The sequence below is a fragment of the Protopterus annectens genome, chromosome 8.part0 (genome assembly GCF_019279795.1).
Source record: "Protopterus annectens isolate FY-2018-M chromosome 8.part0, PAN1.0, whole genome shotgun sequence".
Classification (NCBI taxonomy): Eukaryota; Metazoa; Chordata; order Ceratodontiformes; family Protopteridae; genus Protopterus; species Protopterus annectens.
This window is the reverse complement of record NC_056741.1, coordinates 603,298,896-603,323,683: the sequence shown is the minus strand read 5'-3', so window position 1 is coordinate 603,323,683 and position 24,788 is coordinate 603,298,896. Positions and strand designations below refer to the sequence as shown.

Sequence of the window (24,788 nt, the reverse complement as noted above, 5' to 3'; positions counted from 1 at the left end):
CTATTTACAGTTATTTTATACCTGACAAAACATTATAGTGTTGTGGAACATTTTGAAACAGGTTCATATCTTTTTGGGATACAAAAACAAAGGCAATAGCAATAAATTATGTACCCACATATGAATTAGTTCAGCAATATCCATATTTATGGGGACATGATAAAATGAAGTTTTTAGGAGTATAGATTAAAATGATTCTGGTGTGACAGCTAAGGGTATGTGGGAAGTGACTATACAAAAGTAATACAAAAACTGAGAAAATGGAAGCTTTGTTATATGGATATGGATAGAAATATACAAGCAGTTGAAATATTTGTCTCCTTAGTCTTGTACATAGGTTAGGCATATTTATATCAACCAGAGAAGAAGTTGTGGATAGCAATTAATAAAGAGCTGAAAGACTTTATCTGAGAGGAAAAGATGGCAAGAGTCAACTGGGATACACTGATTCTTCCTGTAGAACAGGGTGGATTGGCATTACCCAGTTTGAATAGGGTAGTTCAGAGCTACACAGTTCAGGCTCCTATACATAGTACAAGCAGAAAACTATAATTCAAAGTGGAAAGGGATGATGAAACAGAGAAGGAAGCTCAACAAACAGGGAGGGACTGGGATTTTGGATGCAGGTCTTTAAGGAGAATGACAATAATCATAGAGAGTATTAAATCAATAAAGTGTCAAAGTATCCTAAGAACTAAGCCAACATGGGAATGGAGAAAGGAGATTCTGCCAATAGGGATGACTGCAATTAGGGATATAGACAATAGGGAAGAGGGGGCTGGAATTTATTGGAGAAAACTGGCAAAGAAACCAAGGTATTTGGAGCAAATAACTAGGGAAAGATGATAGAATGGGAAGACTCCAAGAATTTATTTGGACTGCAGGTCAGAGATTGCCTTCCCTATCAGGGATTGATAGGCAAAGAGAAAGAAATAGGGGGTCCTAAATGAATGACCAGCACTGGTAGAGTTTTTAGGAGAATCTAGGACAGAAGCTGCCATTAAAAAAAAGAATTAGTACTAGTAGAGCATATAAAATATTGCATGATAACTATAAGAATCAATCAGAGGAGGTTAGAAAGGATTGGGAGGAAAGACTGGATAAGCACTTCACAAAGAAACAATGGGAGGATATATGTATGTATCCCAAATATGCAACAAAATCTATAAGATTTAGTATATTTTGTTTGGAAATCTTTCCATTGATATATTTATACCCCAAGTAGACTGTAGAGAAATTTTCCTCGGGTAGATGGCAAATGTTGGAAGTGAAGAAAGAGGTAATTGGGAACATATTTTCTGGGAGTGCAGCGAGTTGGCAAATTTTAAGGATTCCCTGCGAGATGCACTATTGGAGATGCTTGGTGGGCAGATTGGTGTGACAAGGGAGATGATTTTTCTGAGGTATGATACAGAATCGGAATGTGCCCTTTCCCCACTGTGTTATGCACACAGAGTAGAGATATATCATTAGCAGGGGACGTGGTGGTACAGAGAGGGCTTGCCCCCTGAAAAAAACATGCTTTAAAGAGTGTCTTGGAAAGTGTAGGCACTATTTCCAGAAATACAGCAGCTTCTGTTGTACTGAGAAGGTCTGCTTGGTTACATAAAGAATTTTTCTGAGGAATTAAAAATGAGATTTGAATGCTCCTTTAAGTTCTGAATTTGTGTTTGGTCCTTCTGTTACCCAGATTTTCAGACAGTGGGGATGATACAGGTAAATTGATGCATGAGATATATAGGATGTTTCATATTCCCAGGTTCTCCCTTAAGAAGGTGTCGCCCAATTTCAGAGGGCAGAACAAACAAAAATCCCAGCCTAATAAGAGTCAGGGTACCAAAAGGAAATGACAGGAGGATAATGCTTTTAAACCAAATAAAAGGTGTCCCTTTCCCAAAAAAAGATAATTTCCCTGCTAAAGAATGACTGTGCCAAGATTCAGAGCATCTTGCTCTTTCTTCCCTTTTTCCCTTCCCCCAGGCTTTTGCCTAGCCCAATAACCTGTTCACAGATAATGTCAGACAAGTGGGTGCAGAGAATAATTCAGTGATCATTTTCTTGGCGGTGGATAGAAAATTTTCCTCTCTGAGAAATTTCCCTGCACCAGCCAGATCAGACAACATTCTCTCCTGTACCCCTTTATAAGTTGCAAGCATGGATTATAGAACCTGTTCCTGCACCACAAAAAAGGAAAATGATTTTACAGCAGAATTTTGGTCCCCAAAAAGGAGTTGTAGTGGAAACCAGTGTTAAAGTTACAGGACTTAAATATATTTTGGAAAGTACCCAAATTCATAATGCTAACCCTGCAGATGTTCCTACAACTTCTTCCAGACTATTTTTCCACGACTTTACATCTGTAGGATAGTCATCACATTCCAGTTGCTTCCAACTTCAATTTGAACCTATAAAAGTACTTTCTCGCACCCTCACAAAGAATTGTCTTCCTGGGATGTGTGATGGACACAGAAAAAAGCATGTCCTTTCTAACTGTAGACAGTCCTGACTTTTCAGAACATTTTCAGGGATTTGCCTCTTCAAGAAGCTGCCACCACAAGAGAGTTTCTCATAATTGTAGGCCTCGTGGCATCAATGATACTCTTGCCACCACTGGCCAGACTCTACTTGAGAAATATTCAGTGGTACTTAAAAAAAATGTAGCCAGCACATGCGTCCCGTAGGGTTCCAGATACCATTGATGGATTTTAGCTTTACAGTGGTGGAGGGATCAGATGTCTTTCAGTCCAGACCCTATCCTTCTCCTTCCAGACCCCTAGTTCAGTCAGTCCAGATGGACTTGTCAGATTTTGCATGGGAAACAGTGTACATTAGAGTTGAAGTGCAAGTCGAATGGCATCCTTTGGTCAGTACACAAAGCACATAGACATGAAATAAATGTTAACAGTGATTCTGACTTTGCACATTCTTCATACTTATGGTCTCAAGGTCCCCTTTTTATTGGTTGCAGACAGCACCACGGTCTGGTGTTATGTGAACAAATGGGGGAAGAGTACAAAGTCATACCCTCTTTGCTGGTTGGTACTGATGGCCAGGGAGGTAACCTTACAGCATTCACTGACCCTTCCTCCAGGCCTCATGCTTCCATAGTGGCAGACAGACTAAGCAAATCCTGTTAGGATGAACTCAGGACAGATATTTTCTGATGTGGGGAACACATCAAATAGTTCTGTTTGCCTCCTTTCAGGTTCTTGGTTGGTAGTGATGGCCAGGGAGGTAACCTTACAGCATTCACTGGCCCTTCCTCCAGGCCTCATGCTTCCATAGTGTCAGACAGACTAAGCAAATCCCATTAGGATGAACTCGGGACAGATATTTTCTGATGTGGGGAACACATCAAATAGTTCTGTTTGGCTCCTTTCAGAACAGACAGTTGGAAAAATGTTGCCCGAGACATCCCTGTAGCCATGATAGGAGGATAGAAACATTTTCATTCCTGTGGATGGGAATGTTCCTTTATGCATTTCTACCTTTTCCACTGATACCCAAGATACTTCTGAAGGTTAAGAAAGAATTACCAAAGATCATTGTGGTGACACCCTTTTGGCCCAGGCAAAGTTGGTTCTCCCTTTCAATAGAATTAGCCAAGTGCAATTACCACAAGCTTCCTCACAATCTAGATCTACTCACACAGTGTCAGGAACAACTGACACACCCCAACTTAGAACAGTTGCTTCTGACAGCTTGGATAATTTTGTCTCGATACCTTTTAGGCACTTGTTCCGTGTAGATGTGTAGGAAGTATTGAAGGAGGCAGGAAAACCTGCAACTAGAAAAGCTTACGTTTACCAGTGGGAGGGTTTTCTAGGTGGTGTCGTAACTGAGATGAGAGGGCAAGTTATGGTGTCTACCCCTCTAGTTTTTCATATATTTGTGTGAGCTACTCAACGATATGCATTTATCAAGGTGCATCTTGCAGCCATCTCACCGTGTCTGACTGTAGATCCCCTTTCTTTCATCCCTTTTTGAAGGAGTGGTGCACTTGAGACCTTCTTGAAAGCATATTCCTCCTCCTTGGGATCTCAACTTTGTTTCTGAAAAAATTACCTCATCTCCTTGTGAACTTGGCTTTCAGGCTGATTTGAGGTTGAACTTGAAAAGCTGTTTTGCTTATTACAGTGACATTTGCAAAGTGGATTTCTGAGCTGCAGGCTCTCATGGTGGGCAAATTTTACCTGATTTTCCACAAGAACAGGGTTCTATGCACCAGTACATCTTTCGTGCCAAAAGTTGTTTCTGAATTTATCCTGAATCAAGCCATCAGTGTCCCAGTTTTCTTTCCAGAACCTAGAAACATGGGAGAGGAGATTCTGCATACCTTGGATGTGCACAGGCAGCTCTGGTACTACCTTGACAGAACTAAGCTGAACAGCTGTTTATTTCCTATTCTGGAGCTAAGAGGAGTCAACCTGTCTTTAAGCAAATGATTGCTCATTGGTTACCCTCTGCTGTTTTTTGCTGCTCCCACCATGGTAATTCTATTCAAGGCAAGGTTAAGGCACACTCCACCAGAGCCTTATTCTCTTTGGTGGCATACTGGAAAGGAGTGGACACTACAAAAATTCTATACGCAGGAACTTGGTCCTCTGTTTATACATTTGCAAAGCACTACAAACTGGTTTCTTTCTCAAGTTCCAGAGCTGGCTGTAAGAAGACCATTCTCCAAGGGCTCATGGATCCTTATCCTTCCACTTCCCAGGTAGGGTAAGCTTTGGGAATCTACCCATATGTCAATGAGGCAGTATGAATGGTGAACATAGTGCATTTCCTCGAGTCTTACTTGGCTGTAACAGTAGATGTTCAAATTTCACACTACCTCAGTGGCTGCACCCACCCACCATCACCCTTATTTTGTGTATTGTTTGATGGTGTTGAGCCTCACAGAACTGAGAACAACTTTGAACTTAGCTAAACAATACCTAATTATGTCAAGACAAATCAGAGATGTGTGTGCCAGTATACTAAACAATTTTACACTTACACAGAGAAACATAAGCTTAGTCAAAACACTCTGGTCTTTACTAACACTGGGAAAGAAAATATCATCCTGCTCGTACAAACTCATTATGTCAGTAAGGTGCCAAGAAGACATACTTTTCTCAAAATACTGGCTTGGCATAGATCCACTAATTTCTAATGACCAAATGATTCAGTCTATTCAAATGACAAATAAATATATTCCCTTCAGAAAACTGAGCTACACTGAGTTCATGGTACTAAATAATGTGTACCTTACCCCGACACACACAAATTTAAACGTGCTTCATCCCCTTATGTCCACATTGTGATAGCCAGAATGCTGACCTTCTTCACATATTCTGGAGCTGTAAATGCTTATACAAATTGTGGTGTTCACTCAGTCAGATTAAGCAAAATGGGATATGAGAAATCTACATTATCCTGGAAATTTGCTCTATTACATTTCCCCTCTGTGAAGTTAAACAAGAAAGAATATTAATTACAGTATTCACACTTATAAAATATATTACACAACTGGGAAGACAGAACTCAGATGTCTTAGGATGGATTCAGACAAATAGCTATTAGATACAAAAGAGCACGCAGATTTTTAATGCATACCCAAAAACAAAATAAACATTTAGTTGAATTGTGGAACTTGCTAACGGATCATATACTGAGTTAACAACCACTGATTCCTACCAGTGTCCAATTATTAAGGAATAAACTCTCTTGTTTTTTCTACACTCTGTCCTCAGCACCTCTCAACCTCCATCATTTACTTATAATCAGTACATTTTTGGGCTACTTGTTATAATCCAGCCTAATTTTATTCTTCCTCAATAGAAATAATTACATACCAAGTACACTTACAATGTCATCGTATTGGTTGTGTTTTGCTGGCAAGCGGTACATATGTTTTTGAACTCAGTGGAAATGTTATTTAAGAAATGTCAATAAAGAGATTGTTTAAAAAAAGAACTATCACTATGATTTGTTTTCATTTCTATTAAAGTATGTGTGACTGTATATATATATATATATATATATATATATATGTATATATATATATATATATATATATGTGTGTGTGTGTATATATATATAATATATATATATATATATATATATGTTACTGTTGCAACTATGATAAATAAATTAAATAAATAAATATCCCTAGATGATTGAGATTTCATATGGCAGAACTAATGACTTTGACAAACAGACCAGTTGTTTGTCTTTTTTTTTTTTTTTTTTTTTTTTTTTTTTTTGTGGCCAGGAAAGCAGTGTAGACCAGTGTCTGGACCCTCTTTAAAATTATTGCATGATGGTCATCTCTTTGTTATAACTGACGCAGGAAAACACTAATATGTTGAAATCCATTCAAGAGTAGCAACCACTGCATCTACGTGTTACAAGTGCGTTTCTGCTCAGATTTTGTGAGGCAGCTACTTAGCTATCCATCCCCATTTTTGTAAGTATTATAAGCCAGACTTTCTATAAAGAACCGAATTCACTCTAGATCTGTGGCCCAGCTTCATATTACTTTAGCACTCTTCCCTTTCATTGTGAGTAATACTGCAGCAGTGATCTTTACAATTAACATGGTATACTTGTGTGAACATAGTTATTGTAACAGTAAATGTTCATATGGGAGGATCACTGCTGTAGTATACATTCCCTGTCTTCTAGTCCCTATCTCCTTAACATAGTAGGCAGGACTAGTGTGTCCTCCTTGCCACCTACTCCTTGTCGTATTCCTTCTCCTTACCTTAATAGGGGGAACTACTAAACCTATGTTTTTGAATATCCTCCTCCTGTTCCTGCACCCAGTCCATTATTCATTTTGAAAGGCTTACCTTTTTAGCACCAGTGTTTGGGCTGTGGGAACACACTTGTTTGTAAACCACCTCAGTCACACAAAAAGAAATTGGAAGATGGTGCAGACTAATCTCCTCTTTGTACTGTATACCTATTTATTTCCTTGTCTTGGGAAAAGTTCATCCCCAAGCAAGAGACATTCGAAGTTCTGGAAGTCCAATTGAATTATTGGAAATCCACCTGTGGTGTAATTCCCTTTCAGTATGAGTAATCCTGCAGCAGTGATCATTCTACTTGCTATGTTATAAACTTCAAAAATAATTTATTGTAAGAAAAATGTTCCCTTTTTAGAGAAATAGATGTAATTACTTTCAGCTAGTTTATACATAAACTAAAATTACGATATTTATATAGTAACTGAAAGGTTGATATTTTGTAATGGAAACAAGCAGCTTAACAGAGAGCAGTCACTATTTGTTTTATAGTAGGCATAACGTTCTGTTACAGATGTGTAGATCCACTATTGGGTATATAAACCATTGTGTACTGTAGGTACCAGAAAAAAAAAAAACTTAAGATGTTATGTGATCCTATCTCGCCTACATTCTGTACTGATGGGTTCGGAGCCGATCCTCGGCTCCGACTCGGCACACTATGCTATAGAGCGAAGTCTCTTATTGGCTGAGCTATTCTATATCCCAGGATGCACCACCACTACTTCCCTAGATCTCGTTTGCCGCTTACAAGCTAGGACGTGGTCTCGAACTTGGCTGAGCTAAGTGCTTTTTTCTGAGAGTTTTTTCTGTCAGGAATTTCTTTAATCTTAACCCAAAAGCTGTTTTAACAGCTATCGTTGTGTATAATTGTGTTTTTGTGGAAATTTTGTGGTAAAATTTTGTGACTGGACAGGGAAAGGTTTCCGTTTAAGTTAGAGGGGCCTTCCCCTCGTTCTTTAGTGAGTCTTCTTGTTGTTTCGGAGAGGTCAAGTACCTGTTTCAGTTAGAGGGTTCTTGGCCCTCCTGTTGGTGTGTTTGTCATTCGTGTAATTTTTTCTTGGGCTTTCGCCTCTCTTGTTTAAAAAAAAAAAAAAAAAAAAAAGGAATTTTTTGTTGTGTAAACCATTGGTACTTAGTTCCATAGTGTTTTTTCTCTGACAAAGTGAATAGTGTCTACGAGCATTATGTCTAAGGAGCATAGACCCTCAGGATTTAAAAAATGTACAAGATGCAACTATAAAATGTCCATCACGGACGATCACTCCTTATGCGTGTACTGTTTAGGCGCCAAACACCTTCAGGAGTCTTGCAGCGTGTGTCACGCTTTTTCCTCTCGGGTCCTCCAAGAGAGGAAAAATAAATTGATCTTAAAAGGGCTTATCAAACCCTCCTTCGAAGAGGCCTTATCTTCCTCTTCCTCTCCAGCTAAGAAAAAGAAATCGTCGGCTCCGACCAGCCCGTCGGAACCGACCACTAAGAAATCTAGGCAGGCTTCTCCATCGGCTCCACGGACTTCGGAGCCGAGGGTGGAACGGTCTGCCTCGATGCCTCCAGCCTCGACCCCTCTGGTTTCGGAGCCGATGGCTGGGGCTTCGAGAGGCGGGTCACCATCGGCTCCACTGATTTTGGAGCCGATGAGGGTTGCCGGCTACTCTTCCCCTTCGGCGCCGAAGCCCTCTTTGGCACCGAGGAAAATTGCTATGGAATCTCCCTCGGCACCGATATTGATCGAGTCTATTCGGAGCCAGTCCCCCAGTCCTTCGGAGCTGATGGAGAAGTCTGCTCGGACCCGGTCGGTCTCCTCCCGATCTTCCAAGATGTCGGATTCGGACATCGACAGGGTGCTCCAAAGGCTGTTTCAGTCTCCTGTATTCCAGAAATTAGTTTCAGCTCCAGCCCAATAGGCTTCGGAGCCGATGGCCCACCCTGTAGTTCTGGTTCCTCCTCCAACAGCCTCGGCACCGTTGGAGCCGGTGCTGGTGGAGCCGATGGAGGTTTTCGGGTCGGCTCCGACCCTTACTCCAACCCCGGCTTTCGGGTCAGAGTCTGGTACACGGACCTCCTCGGTCGGCCCCGGGGGTGACGTTTCGGGACCGATGTTTTCAGTTCCGAGCCTTCCTCTCGGTGCGTCTGCTGCGGGGGTGCCATCTACTGTTGTGGCCCCGGGAGTTGGACCTTCCCAGGACTCTGGCGGTCCGGCCTTCAGGGCCATGAGGAGTGCTTTGGCCAAATCTTCTTTGGCTACCTCCACGGTCTCACCGGCACCTTCCCTACACACGGAGACTGGGTCTTTTGTAGTCCCCCTGTCACTAGACAGCGGAGCCCCGGGGCCTGAGGTCACCCCCAGTGGGGTTTCCCTCCCTCCTGGAGGTCCCTCTGAAGCTTCGTCGGAGGAACCCCTAAGGAAAAGACTGTGCAAGAGGAAGCACGTCGACTCCCCCCATGAGTCTCTCACGTCGGACACCGATCTTGATGATGCGGAGGGGTCCCCTAAGTCGTCCTTGGATGATGTCTCCTTTGCAGACATCTTGGAAGCCCTCAAACAACGAGACGGCTGGCATTCCAAACCCCCTTCCGCTGACAAGTCGGTGTTCCTCAAGGCCTTCAGGGCTCAGCCCTCCGCCTCCTGGGTGTCTCCGCCCTTCGACGAGCTCCTAGATTTGATCTTTCGAAGGGCGTGGGAGCATCCAGACTCTGTGGAACCGGTGCCGGCTCGCCCAAATAAATTCTTATCAGCACCCCCAGAGAAGGAGTTTCTGACCAAAGGTGTGGCTGTAGATGCCCTGGTGGTGGCATCTGCTACCTAACAAGATGTAGCAGAGGCTTCGACATCCGTCCATCCTCCTAATAAGGAGTCTAGGAGCATGGACCGGTACGGGAAGCACACCCTCAGTTCAGCGGCCTTTACCTTAAGGTCTCTGAACTATTTGACGCACTTCACTAGACTTCAGAGGGATCTGGTCAAGGAGCTTTCAGATACCCTCTTGGGTAACCTACCTGAGCAGCTGGCCCAGACGGTTGGCTCTCAGTTGGCTACTCTGTCATCGATATCAAACTCGTCCATGAGGCTCATTTCATATGCAGCCGAGGGGGCGAGTAGAGCGGCAGGTACGGGTGTTGCTCTACGGAGGCAAGCCTGTCTCCGCCTGTGTCATTTTGCGGAAGCCTTTAAGTCTTCCTTTGCCGACGCTCCCTTTGATGGGTCCTCTTTGTTTGGACCCAAGGTAAAGGACACATTGACCCGCTGTGAGCAAGAAGGTGAGACTTTGACTGCTGTAGGGGCATGGTTTTGCACTCCCTTTCGGCCTTACCCCAAGGCTAAAAGAGGAGGGAAAATGTGGTTCCGTAAATCCCAGAAGTCTTATCCCTCGCAGCAGGACAATCCCCCTTCTAGAGGCAGAGGAGGGGGAAATTTTTCTGGAAGACGCCGTCCCAGAGGCGGCAGAGGCCCCCGCAACACTGGAGACCGCGAGTCCTTTCGTGGCTCTTCAGCCTTCCACAATCCCTGAAGGATTGCCCGACTGTGCAGCTCCGGAGCCAGTCGGGGGTCGTTTTTCGAGGCACCTAAAAGCCTGGGAGGGTATCACTCAGGACCGATGGGTGCTTCGAATCATAGCCGGAGGTTACGCCATCCACTTTTCTCACACCCCCTCCGCCGTCCAGGAAAATCCCGGACCCGCCACCCAGTCAACGGGAAATCGCAGCCTTCGAAATCTCAAAGCTGCTTCAAAAAGGAGTCATCCATCCGGTCCCCGCAGACCAGATCGGATTAGGGACTTACTCAAAATTCATTTTGGTGCCAAAAAAGACCGGGGACTTGAGGCCCATTTTGGATCTCAGCAACCTAAATCGATCAGTCAAGAAGTCCAAGTTCCGAATGGTCACCTTACAATCCATTCTCCCACTGCTGGAGAAAGGTGTTTGGATGTGCTCCATAGATCTCAAGGACGCCTATTATCACATCCTGATAGATCAGGTGTCCAGGAGACATTTGCACTTCAGCCTGGGAGACAGTCATTTTCAGTTCTGTGCACTGCCCTTTGGTCTCACCACAGCCCCCAGGGTGTTCACCAAATGTTTGGCGGTCGTGACTGCTCACCTGAGGAGTCTAGGATCCCAGGTGTTTCCGTATCTGGACGACTGGCTCCTAACTGCCACCTCCAGGCGTCTACTATTGCAGAACCTAGCAGCCACCATATCACTAGGCACTTCCCTTGGAATCACCTTCAATTGGCCAAAGTCTGTGTTGCTGCCACCTCAGCACATAAGGTTCATCGGAGTAGAGATAGACTCAAACCAAATGCGGGTCCATCTTCCTACAGAAAGGATACAGACTATACAGGCTCAAGTCCGAGCCTTGCTTCTCAAATCCAAAGCCCCAGCCAGGATGGTCCTGCAGCTATTAGGCTCCATGTCGGCCACTGTTCTCCTAGTCCCCTTAGCAAGATTGCATATGAGAATTCTCCAGTGGCTCCTATCGACCCAGTGGTCCTTTCAGGATCTCCCTCTCAGTCACCTCATACGGATCATGGAAACCTGCAAACGGGACCTTCGCTGGTGGCTGGTGTCCTCCAATCTGGATCAGGGACGACCCTTCGTTCCACCTCCTCCTATGGCCACATTGACGACGGCCGCCTCCCAGACGGGGTGGGGGGGCATTACCTGGGCAGGTCAGTCCAAGGCATTTGGCATTCCGACGAGAGTCTCCTTCACATCAACATTCTAGAAATGAGGGCGGTGCTTCTATCTCTACAAGCCCTCCACGATTACCTCCCTCAGGGCGTAATTGCCATTCAGTCCGACAACATGTCAGTAGTCTGGAATCTGAACAAGCAGGGAGGGACCAGATCCTACCCCCTTTGCAGAGAGGCCATGAGAGTTTGGGAATGGGCAGTGGTGACCAGACGTTTTCTGGTAGCGACTCATATCCCTGGGAGATCCAACGTGATAGCCGACAGACTAAGCAGAACTATTCTCTCTCCTCACGAGTGGTCTCTGAATGATGCAGTGGCAACTCAGATCTTCAGAAGATGGGGAACTCCTTGTTGCCACCTTTTCGCAACCCCGCTGAACGTGAAGTGCAGAAAATTCTTCTCTCTCACTCCAGCTCCAGGGGAGATTCCCATGGACGCCTTAGCCCATCCTTGGCCCACCGGCTTGCTATACGCCTTCCCTCCGGTTCCCCTCCTTCCCAGAGTGATCCAAAAGGCGACTCACTTAGGGAGCAAAATGATTTTAGTTGCCCCTTACTGGCCTCGTCAGGTATGGTTTCCCTATCTTCGGAAGTATGCACTGGACAGTCCATGGTTCCTGGATCAGATCCCGGACCTATTAATTCATCAGTCGGGACAACTCCATCAGTCCCTTCACTCTTTGAAGTTAACAGCTTGGCTCCTCCTCTTCCGACTATAGTCAGGAATCATACTTTAGACCCAGAAGTCATACGTATCTTATCCTCGGCCCACAAGTCTGCCACTAGGAAATTGTATACTAGCAAATGGAAGAGATTTGCTATTTGGGCTCAACTCCGGGGTCTAGATCCCATCACTGTCCCGGTGTCAGAAGTCCTGAAGTTTCTAACTTCCCTATTCAATCAAGGTTCTTAAGTCTCTACCATCAAGGTCCAATTGGCAGCTATTTCCAATTTTCATGAATCTATAAACCCACCTTTGATGAGCAACAGATTGTGTAAAACCTTCATAAAAGGTGCTGCGCCGTTTCGACCCCCGATTTCTCATCCTGCTCCTCAGTGGGATCTCGATGTGGTATTACGTGCCTTAACCTCCTCCCCCTTTGAACCGGCAGCAACCTGTGATTTGAAATTTCTTTCTTGGAAAACTGCCTTTCTGGTCGTGATTACTTCAGCCAGAAGGGTTTCAGAGCTTCAAGCTCTATCTGTCAAACCACCGTACCTGGTTTTTCACAAAGATAGAGTATCCCTCAGGCCTAACCCATCCTTTGTCCCTAAAGTTTGTTCCAGTTTTTGCCTGCAACAGTCATTAGAACTTCCAGTTTTCTTCCCAAAGTACTCAAACAAAGCGGAATACATCTTCCACACATTGGATGTTCACAGGCAATTGCGCTTTTATTTAGATAGGACCCAACAAACACGGAAAACAGATCAATTGTTTGTGTCCTTTTCGGACAATAAATTGGGCAAAGCCGTCACAAAGGTCACTATTGCCAAGTGGATCAGGGACTGTATTAGTCAGGCTTATTCCTCTTCTAATAAAGAGCTTACAATCTCTGTCAAAGCTCACTCTACAAGAGCTATGGCTACTTTCCATTCTAAGCTTGCCATTAGCGACATTTGTGCTGCGGCTACGTGGTCTTCTCCGCACACCTTCATTTCCCACTACAAATTGGATGTGGCATCTAGGGGGCGAGCTTCATTTGGTTCCACAGTTCTCAGGAGTGTTTTCCAGTGAGCCACCCAGGAATCAGGTGCTAGGGACACTGTCCCATCAGTACAGAATGTAGGCGAGATAGGATCACATAACATCTTTTAGTTATGTACTTACCATAACTTTAGATGTTTGGGATCCATCTCGCCTACATTCCTAATAACCCACCCTCCTTCCCTCTGCCTTGGAGATCAGAAGAGACCGGACGGTCCGAGTACTATCGTTTCATCTTGAAACATCTGGCAATGTTATATAAACAGCTATGTGTGTGTGCATGAGTGCGGACAAACAAGATCTGGGGAAGTAGTGGTGGTGCATCCTGGGATATAGAATAGCTCAGCCAATAAGAGACTTCGCTCTATAGCATAGCGTGCCAAGTCGGAGGCGAGGATCGGCTCCGAACCCATCAGTACAGAATGTAGGCGAGATGGATCCCAAACATCTAAAGTTATGGTAAGTACATAACTAAAAGTTTCTAACAACTGGCAAAATGTGTTCCCTACTCCTGTACTACAAGATATTTAATTCCAAAAACACATATACAATTTATCTATTTTGTACTGTTTTTATGCTTTCTTAGTTTTCATTCATTTGCATGGGTCTGCTGTTTTAGACTTTTTGACACAGTAGGAATATTCTAATTCACTGCAGGAATTTATGAATATATTGTATGATTGTGATTTTTTTTTTGGGGGGGGGAGTAATATTGTTTTGGAGAGTGTATGTGTTGATTGTTTTGTTTTTAATTACTTTCAGTTAGGGTTTAGGAAGCACAAAGGAAGGGTGGAAGATGATTTAGGAACAGTACTTTTTAAGATAGGGTTGTAGTTTTATTGTTCTTATGAACTTTTTTGCATTAGGATTTGGTGGGTTTAGAGACTGATGTTCATTAGTGATATCTTCATGGTGGGTGTGGACTTAAACTTTCCAGCCTGGAGTGTTGTGTGTATGGTTAGTCTGTTTTGATGATGTGGTGTCAGGTTTCTGTACCCAGTTTGTATACTGAGATGGAGGCATTCACTCAAGATGATGGCTACTTGAGTGCCTCTGGAGTGGATCCTGCTATCTAAGTTATGAGTAACTTTGAAGTTTAAGGGGTAGTATTGACTTTTTCTCATTTTATGTAATGTGTTGAGTGTAGCATCAAGTCAGTAGCTATGTTTTATTGTATTTTGTTGACGTGTTGTAAGCAATGTTATTTATTTATTTTCATGTTCTTTCTTCCTGGGATGACATTTGTCAGGTTTTTACTTTTTGTCTTTCTGCTTTTGGAGAGATTGTCAATATTTTTTTGGGGGGGAGGTCAGGACTTTCATTTTTGGGCTGTGATTTTTTTTTTTTTGCATTTTTAGGTTTCTGTACCAGTACCATTTTGTGTAACCTCGTGTGGTGATTAGGCAAATATTGATATTATTATTGAAATGTTATAATTCATTTATTACAGTATTATTTCTGTAGTTGATCTAAATGCATTGTTATGCAATACCTTTACTGCAGTTTTGGATCATTAGCCAGTCAGGTGTCTCGAATTTGCATAGCCATTGTATGATGACTGATTCCCACTTCACCCTTTGTGCAGTTATGTAATAAAGTAGGCTTTCTGTTCAAAGTAGGTTTAAATTAATGGAGAACATACCAGTAACAGGACTGCTGATAACTTTAAATAATCCTTATATAGTAAAATTGGAGATCGTTAACATTTTTCTAAAATACCAGTGATATCAAGAGTGTCATGTGAGATTGGGAAGGCACGAAATGTAATTCATTTCAGCTTTGCGCCTCACAGGATGAAAGAAATGATTTAAAGTTAAGTCAGAAATAGTGGTATTGCAGTGCTTCATGCAGTTTCTTCAGGTGATAAAATTGTTAATTTTTATGCATCATTTTGCTGTGTGACGCTGGCTAGTCTGAATGACATCACAAAATAGCATTTTCTTTCTTATTTTAGGGGACAGCAACTGTAACTTTTTGCACATCTGGTTGGTTTCCTGCAGTATCTCAGATCCATGCAACTGTACCAGCAACATTGCCTCAAGGACTGCCATTGTCAGTGTTCCAAGGCACAGTGTCATCTTATGGGGTCTCACATTTGTGCCAGTATTCTGCAACAGGAGGATCAAATTATCCTACGCAGTGGGCAGGAGTTAATCCCACAGCACATCCTACAGTTGATCTCCCTACTCAGCCATTAGCTGGACAATTCCAACCCAAACCTGGTTTGACGATGTTTTCTGCCTCCTCAGTGCCGAATGCAGCTACAGTAGTACCATCAGGACCTAAGTAAGAAGCATCAGCAGCAAAAAACAGTGGGTAGTTGTGCTGCTGCCAAAGAACACTGTGTCTAAAGTAACTGCTGGAGAATGATTACAGTAATAGCATTTTTTAATTAATAAATTGCTATGAATGTTTATTTTAGTATAAGGTTGTGATAATTGGTTTTGCTTTTGGTTTTATTTCGATAATTTTCATTCTCCGGCCTGTCATTCTTTTACTGGATCTGCTGGCTTCCTAAACTTGTTTGTAGTAGTACCACAAATATGATGTTTCCACTGAACGTTGATTGCCTTGCAAATGCTTTGTGGCCAATATCATTACTGTTTGACTATTGTATGCAGAACATCTAGGTGGAAAGACAAATGTTATATGGATGATATCAGACCTTTTGAAATTCATTGTATGTGTAAGCAATAACACATGCTAAGGTATATGCTGAATGCCCGATGTGTTGTGATTTGACCTCAAGAGGAAACTGTTTTACAACTTTGGCTTCTATTTTGTGTATTTCTTCAAATCACAACCCAGCATGTCTTATGAAGTAGCATTTTTTTAATACAGTCATTGGGGAGGGAAAGCAGTTGAATCCAACTGGTTGAACTTTGTGGCCAATGTCATTACTGTTTGACTATTGTATGCAGAACATCTAGGTGGAAGGACAAATGTTATGTGGATGATATCAGACCTTTTGAAATTCATTGTATGTGTAAACAATAACACATGCTAAGGTATATGCTGAATGCCCGATGTGTTGTGATTTGACCTCAAGAGGAAACTGTCTTACAACTTTGGATTCTATTTGTGTATTTCTTCAAATCACAACCAGCATGTCTTTTTGCAGATATGAAGTGGCATTTTTTTAATACAATCATTGGGGAGGGAAAGCAGTTGAATCCAGCTGGTTGAACCAAGTCTGTACATAAATGGCTATTATTGACTACATTCATGCCTCAGATCCTGTAGTCAGGTGTGTATATGTATTTGGAAAGTGGAAGACAGCTGCATAAGATTTTTCACTATGGATTTCTGAACTGCCCTGTGTTTGTTTGTGCATTAAAGTTAATTTTGTTTTTCAAGAACATGTGAGTTTTTTGTTTCTGGGAAATTTTTGTCTTGAGTAATTTCAAGATAAATTATTTCCAGCTCTTCATCTGTCTCCGCACATTGTTTTGCCACCTATTTTTTTTTCCAATGAAAGTGGAGGACAGTGGATGGGAGTATTTTTCCCCAAATAGCTGTCAGAAAAATAAGACAGCAGTGTAATTTGATAGCCTCTACATCATTTGGATAGCTGCAGCAGACTGGAGAAGTGGCATAACTGTCAAACATTTTTTAATAATGCTAGCACCCCAATAACCCACCTATCTCCATCTTTTTAAAAAGTTCCTAGGTACAGGGGATGGGTTAAGGGGGGACATTATCCCTCTCATAAACAAAATTAGTGGTATGTCTTTCTACCTATCTTATTTATATGTTTAAGTTAAAAATAAACAAACACCAGACTACTCGTGCAAACATGTTACTTAGTGATCTGAACCTGCACTTACGAAAGGTCCAGTATTTTTCATAATTGCTTTTTTCTTGTAAAGATCAGTTTAAAATGTCATTTTTTGTAGCCCATGGGATTTAGATGATTAGCAGTAAATATTTTATTCAGGATTTGAAGTATCACTGCTCATAATGGCAAGGTAACATTTTAGGGTATTGTGCATTTTGCAAACACTCCAGCATGAAATCCTTTACAGTTATAAAACTGGACTGTGAAATCTTTGTGTCTTGACCATTGCTTATAACCTGGCTTCATGATGGTTTATAAAGCAGTGTATTCTTATTAAAGGGGGGTAGACTGTGAATAGGAAAGACACGTTAAGCTTTTTAATATCTGTTAATCTTACAGATGTCCTTCATAAGGATCACTGCTACAGTAGCCTAAGGTATTTGGGTTGTATTCTGTACAGAGTACAACAGCTGTTCAGCTTCCAAAGCTTTCAGAGCAGCTTCTCTGCATCAGAACAATTACTTAACTTGCGCTGTGCTAGCTAAAGGTCAGGTTTGGGGACCAGGCCCTTCAGAGCTTTACTGCAGCCAAACAGAGCCCTCCTCTGACTGCTTTTGAGAATTGGCAGTGTGCTAACACTGTTCCACTGCTGGGCAGATAAGTCCCCTCAGGGGTAAAAAGCCTTCCGCTTTACTTTTTATGACAGAAAACATTTTTGATCTCAAAACATAATTTTAGCTAGGAGAAGGTGTTTTAATGACTGTCACATGACTTTTGTACACTTTTAAACAAGAGTGTTACTTCTTACTTTTGTGGTAAAAAGTTGTCACAACTTTTACCACAAAAAGAAAGTTTAATTTTACTTTTTGGGTCTGAGGTAAGTATTTAAAGTGCTTTTTTCTGTGTTTTAATGGGGAAACAGTTATGTTTTACTGGCTACTGCTTTCATGCTTTCTTGGAAGTCAGGCATCTGTTTTGGGCATAATCATAGAAAGATCTACCAGTTCCTTCATTTTGCTTTCTTTCAGTCACAAAAAAGAAAGACTGTTAAGGCACCTTTGCCACGACAGGCTGATAAAATGCTTCAGCCATAAGTGACTCTGCTGTGGCCAGAACTGGCTCCTCAGACCACTCATTTTCTTCCTTGCTTCCTGCTGGTGTAGTCCTTACATCATTGACTGGGAGGTTAGTCATATTCTGCTTGGCCAGAAAGTTATGCTCATCCTTGAGGAAGTTTTTGCTGGCAAAAGTGGGCCTGTTTCTTCAGAGTTTCCTGTCAAAAAGAAACAAAAATTTAGACATGTCTTCTCCTGTCTCAGCTCCCCTAGGCTGGAGTAATTTAATTAGCTTAGTTCAGGGTTTAGTGCAGGCTCTTGACCCATCTTGTATGGTTGTTTTCTGGTAAAAGAAAAATGGATTCTTCACTTTCTGCAAAGACTCAAGAGTTAGAACCTTAAAATGATTCTAAAACCAAAGGTTGTGTGTTGTAATTCTTACTCAGATTCTGAGGAGAGCTTGGCTTCTGCCAGTATATTTAAAGGATTTTCTTTCCATGAAACTGTTTATAAAATGAATTTGTTTTTGAAAAACAAGAGATGTTTCTCAGTCACTTATGAAGTATTATGATTTGTTGCAACTTGGAATTTCCAGAACCTACTCCTGTTCCTCTTGTTCCATCTACTTTGGTGAATGTTTTTGTCACAGCGTGCAATTTCCCTGACAGACAACCTGCTGCCCCTAAAAAGTAGATAGATGTTATAAAGTCCTAAAGGCTTTTAATTTTTTATGCACTTATCCCACATCTGACCCAGCGGCTATTGAATTAGTGAATCCAACTGCTGCTAAACATCCTTCTGACAAGGAAGGGGGGAAGGCTTTTGATAAAGTTTGGAAAAAATGTGTTCTGACAGACTTGTTTTCAGAATTCTCATTTGTCATCCTCAAATGTTGATGTTTGTGGTAGCCTCTTTTGAGAATATGAGAAATATTTTAGCATCTGTTGCCTCTTGTGAGGAGAAATCTGCTTTGTCCAACTTGGTGCCGTCTGTGTCTCAAGTTAACTACTCAGTGTTTGAAATGTGCTTAAGATTCTACTGATTCCACTGCCAGGGCTATTGTCACTGAAACTGTTATGAGAAGGTTTACCTGGCTTTGTTCTTAAAACCTTCCACAGGATGTAAAAAAATGAGATTTTGGTCCCTGTGCTGCAGAGGTCATTAAAAATGTGATGAAAGAAAGAGAAAGCTAATTCATGGATTCTCTGATTTTTCAGCACTCCCTCCTTAAGTTTGCCAAGAGATTCATTACTCTCTCTACTACTTTCTTTAAAAAGGAAAATAAACAGTCCAAGTAGGCTGCTGGAAAACAGCTGTTGAAAAAAACAATGGTAGTAAGGTTCCAAAAAGAAAGCAAAAAAAAAACAAAGGACAGTCTAATGAGTCTAATTTGCTATGCAAAGGATTTCCAACACCCTCCCACCCTGTCAGTCCTTTAATCCTTCCAGAAAGTATGAATCTCCATTTCTCTCTTTGGCAAAAGATGTTTTCAGACAGATGGGTTTTGAGAGTAATCCATCAAAGTTACAGGTGTTAGTGGGAGTATAACCCACACTTTTGGGGCGACTGTCATTCAGCATATGATTGCTCAGGGGGGTGATAGACACTATCCCTTCTCCTCTGTTAAGGGAAGGGTTTTTATTCCAGGATTTTGTGGTGCCAAAAAAAAAGATTCTTGAACAGTTTCTGGATCTTTCTTTTCTGAATCAGTTTGTGATGGTTCCTAAGTTCAAAATGCTGTTTCTTCACAAATTTTCCAGTGATATTGGATTTTAAAAATGTGTATAATCACATTCCTATAGTATTTCTGTGTCTGAATCACATTATCAGTTCTCTGCATTACCCTTTGGTCTATCTACTGTTCCAAGGGTGTTCACAAAGTGTCTAGCTCCTGTGATAGTCTACTGCAGACTGCAAGGTATTCACCTTTTTCCCAAATTTAGATGACTTGCTTATCTTTGCACCATCTTTTTCAAACTGTCAAGAATCTCTGAGTTGGGCAAGGAATCTCCTACACAGGCTTGAATTCTAAAAGAACTTACTAAAGTCTTGTCTGACTCCTCCTTACGTGATTATTTATGTGGGGTGTCTCCTGGTCACCTCCATTCAAAGAGCTTTTCTTCCAGAGGAAAAAAAATAGATCTGTATTTAAGTCTTATCTATTCCTGAGGTTTTCCACTCAAGACTATCAACTCAGCAAGGGCATTCCATAGGGTTCTGAGTCTCATGGCATCTATGATACTCATGATACCTCTTGCAAGACTCCACATGAGAAAAATCTAGTCATACCTGAAATCCCTTTGGCACCAGTATCAACATCCACAAACATTTCAAATTTCAGTTTTGTTATTTGTGAAAAAGGACAATTTGAGGTGGAAACTCAACATTTCTCAGAATCAGACCTCAGATTTTCTCTTCTTGTTCCAGCACAGTACAAGTCACAACAGACGCCTCAGACTTTCCTTGGGGAGCAGCATCTATGAGGATAAAAATGCAGGTTCTTTGGAATAAAAATAACAGACAAAAAAGCCTAAGCATAAAAGAGATGTCAGCTTGTGTAAATGTTCTCAATTCTCTCAACCATCTGTGGTCTCCTTGACCTCTTCAAGTATTTATAGACAATATCACAGTGACGTGATACATATAGTAGCAAGGGAAAACCAGAACTTACAGATTGTGTAGAGACCAGGCTTTTTAGGCTGGGGTGTAACATTTCAGCAAATCTTACCCTTTAGGCATCTTACAGAGCAAAGTTGTGAGGAAGTCCAGCTGACCAGGACCATGACAAATGCTCATTAATGGAAAATGAATAGGGTGGGAGGGGGTTCTAAGAATTAATCCAGCTGTGGGAAACACTTGAAATATATTTATTTGCCTCTACTCACAACAATCAGTTGGTAAAATTCTTCTCCAGGACTGTATACTTTTCCACTTTGCCAACTAATATTCAGGGTCATTCTGTAGATTTAAGACTCCCCAAAGATAATTAGGATTCCCTTTTGGCCCAGGCAACAGTGGTTCTCTCTCCTTTTGGAGATGGCCATTGGCAAATACCACAAGCTTCTTCATAGGCTGGATTTAATCAAAGATAAAGGTTGTTTGATACATCCCGACCCCAAACAATTGACTGCCTGGATGGTAGAATTTTAATACCTTTTAGGCACCATTTTGTTGAAGACATGAAGCAGGATTTAATGGAGGCAAGAAAGCCTGCTACTCGAAAATTATACATTAGCAAATGGAAAAGATTTTCTGGTTGGTGCCAACAAAAAGACCAGCACCCGCTGAAGACTTATATTTTTCTAGTTGTACAGTATTTGTGTGAGTTTCTTTCTAATGGCATGTCTTATATCGTCCATTTTAGCATGTCTGCCCATAGATCTCCCGCTTTCAATGCAATCTCGTGAACATGGTTTTGAAAGGGGTGTTGCAAAAGAAGCCACCTAGGAAACAGGTGGCTCTTCCTTAGGTTCTTAATTTTGTGTTAAGTCTAGTACTTGCTCCATTTGAACCAGCTGATCAAGCTGACTTTGAGGTTCATAACATGGAAACTGTTCTGCTCTACAAGAAGAGTATCTGAGTTGCAGTCTCTCATGATAAGTCAACCTTATCACATTTTCTGCAAATATAGGGTTTCCTTCAGAATTAAACCTTCATTATGTTTAAAGTGTTATCCAGGTTTACCGTAAGCCAAGCTATCTGTCTCCCTGTATTCTTTCTAGAACCTACAGATGAGGGAGAGAGGATTCTCCATACCTTGGATGTCCACAGACAACTTGGTTACTGTCTTGACAGAACAAAATCTTGCAGATCTTCATATCACTTGTTCATTTCTAGTGAAGGTAAGAAAAAAGAAGATGTCAAGGCAGACTATTTCAAATTGTTTGGCTCATCCTGTTACTTTTTGTTATACCCACCACAACAGAACAATTACAGGCAGGGAAAAGACTCACTCTGCCAGAGCTTAGGCTTCATCTGTGCCTTTTGGAAAAGTGTTGGGTGCTAGAGGTATTCTAGAAGCAGCAAATTGATCCTCTTTGGGCACTCACAAAACACTATTAATGTGATTCCTCCACCAGGTTTAGGATAGGCTGTTTCATGCCATTACTTTTTTGTTATACCCACCACAATAAAACAATTCCAGGCAGGAAAAGGCTCACTTTACCAGAGTCTAGGCTTCGTTTCTGGCATTTGGAAAGTGTTGAGTGCTAGAAGTATTCTAGAAGCAGCAAATCTATCCTCTGTGCACACTTTTACAAAGCACTATAAATATGATTTGTTCTCCAGGTTTAGGACAGACTTTGCTAGGACCATTCTCCAAGGGCTCTTGGTCCCTTGTCCTTCAACCTTTCAGTAATCTACCCATATAGCTTAGGTTACTGCAGCAGTGATCCTTATGAAGAACATAGTACAGTTGTGTAAATAAACTTATCATAACAGTGGATGTTCAAACGATCTCTGCTGCAGTAGCCAGTCCTTCTCTCCATCCCCCTTATTTTTTGTATGTTATTTTTTGCCGGGTTGTGGATTTTTTTACTGCTATATTCCTAGCATTGTCCTTTCAGGGATTTAGCCTTCCTCTCTCTGTTAACATGAAAGCTTTGAAGGGCTTTGCACTCAATCTTGACCTTTATCCAGCTCAGTTTGAACTAACTCTATGGGTGTGTAAAGGTACTCTGAAAAGTTGGAAAGCTGGCTGGCTTGCTGTATCCTGTACAGGACACAACCCATATAGTAACAATCTGCTGCAACAGTGATCATTCTAATATCTACTGCTATGCTAAATTTATTTACACAACTGTACTTTGATAATATTTGACTGAAAATTATCATATGTTTATATATTTTTTATTTAGTTTTTGTTGCAGCTTATCAGTATTCCTTAGTCACAGGTAAAAATGAAAGTGCAATCTGTGGGATACTAATAAATCTAAATGATCTACTTAAACATTTTTCCCATCTAACCCCTATTCATTCCTTTCCGCTAAGTTGTTGGCTGTAATAATCAGAAAAGGGCACCGCCAGTTACTAGATGTTTTATATTTAATGCATTCCAAGGGAGCCTGCTGTTGTGCAGATTGTTTTCTATTTATGGAATTGTGGGGGAGGGGTATACTTTCAAACAGAACTGTATGTTTTATTTTCTGGTAATGGTAATCTAAAACTGGTTGATAAGAATGATTATCTTAATGTTTCCATGGTTATCTTCCATAGTATCATCTACCAGACTTTAAATGCATCTTCCATTCTGGGAATACAGTGCATTTTCCGTATTTCCTTTTTGTATTTCATTCTGTTTCACTGTATTGGCTTCATATAACCATCAATTTCAATGCAATATTCCACACCTCAGTTTTGGGCAGACGCGGTGGTGCAGCGGTTAGTGTTGCCACCTCACAGCAAGAGGATCTCTGATTCAATTCTCGGCTGGGGTGCCTTCTGTGTGGAATCTGCATGTCCTCCCTGTGGTCGCATGGGTTTCCTCTGGATGCTCCGGTTTCCTCCCACAATCCCAAAGACATGCTGTAGGTGGATTGAACACTCTAAATTGGTCCTAGGCGTGCATGCGTGTGTGTGCCTTCTGTAGAAGGTTGGGCGCCAAGCTGGCAACTCAACACTGTAAAACTCCACTGCCAGTCATGAGCAGACAGGTGATCTGCTGTGGCGACCCCTAACCGGGAAAAGCCGAAAGAAGAAGATTCCACTCCTCAGTTTTGGTTCCCTTTAATTAGCAGGCCTTTAGACATGCACAGAGAATATGATCTGTTAATAAGATTTGAATAGCAGGCCTTTAGACTCGCACAGAGAATTGGATTTGTTAATAAGATAGTTAGGTATCGAACCACTTCACTTACTGGAGTAAGTTTGTAAAAAAAAAAAAAAATGGTATTTCGATGAAAAACTAAACACTGCATTTGTTTATATATGCACACACACACACACACACACACACACACACACACACACACACACACACACACACACACACACACACACACACAGGTTTACTATCAAAATGTGGAATGGCACTTGCATGAAATTGGGATGGTCTAATGCATCTTTTCCAATTTCCGTAATCCTGTTCTGAAAACTGTTCAAATGCACATAAGTGAATGGTAGTGTACATTTGCTAATGTGCATTCAGTGTTCTGATAACAGATCGCACTGTAGTGGGGATCGGGAAGTTTACCCTTTTCCTCACTGTAGTGTGATGGAGATGAAATATATAATATGCAGGGGATGTGGGTGGTGCAGGGGGGCTTGTCCCCCTGCAGAAACTTTACCAGTAAGACGGACTTTCGACATTGAAACTTCTGGTGTTCGAATGTCGATTTCATGGTTGCCATTTCTGATATTTTGGTAATTTTTGTATTACCAGATTTGGCAAACTAATTTGATCAAAAGGTGGAAAATCGTTTTGATTTTCCACATTTTGATAGTAAACATATGAGTTTGTCATTATTGGCTGTATTATCAACCGATGTATAAATAGTGGAAAAAATGCATAAAATACACATACACCACTGCTAATGGACACTGTGTAACACAATGGATTTGCAGGTGTTCTAGCTTTCATTTTATGATAAATAACTTACATACATACTACACAACCTAAAATGCTAATTTAGGGCACGCGCACAAACATACACCTAATCACAAATAAACACACCACGCATACAACAGTAATTACTTTGTGGGGTATTTTGCCCCCCCCCCCCCGTACTTATATATTCATACTCCAAAATTACATGATTGGCACCAG

The 24,788-nt window shown here is 41.6% G+C and overlaps 1 protein-coding gene across 1 annotated transcript in view; it reads left to right on the top strand.

Annotated features, from left to right (window-relative positions):
- WNK3 (WNK lysine deficient protein kinase 3) overlaps window positions 1–22,918 on the top strand; it is a gene marked incomplete in the record, with an annotated part of 2,462,820 nt that extends 2,439,902 nt beyond the window's left edge. The window contains 1 exon segment of the mRNA XM_044079290.1: window positions 15,147–22,918. Coding sequence (XP_043935225.1) covers window positions 15,147–15,482 — 336 coding nt within the window.
- Between the last annotated feature and the right edge of the window lie 1,870 nt (window positions 22,919–24,788).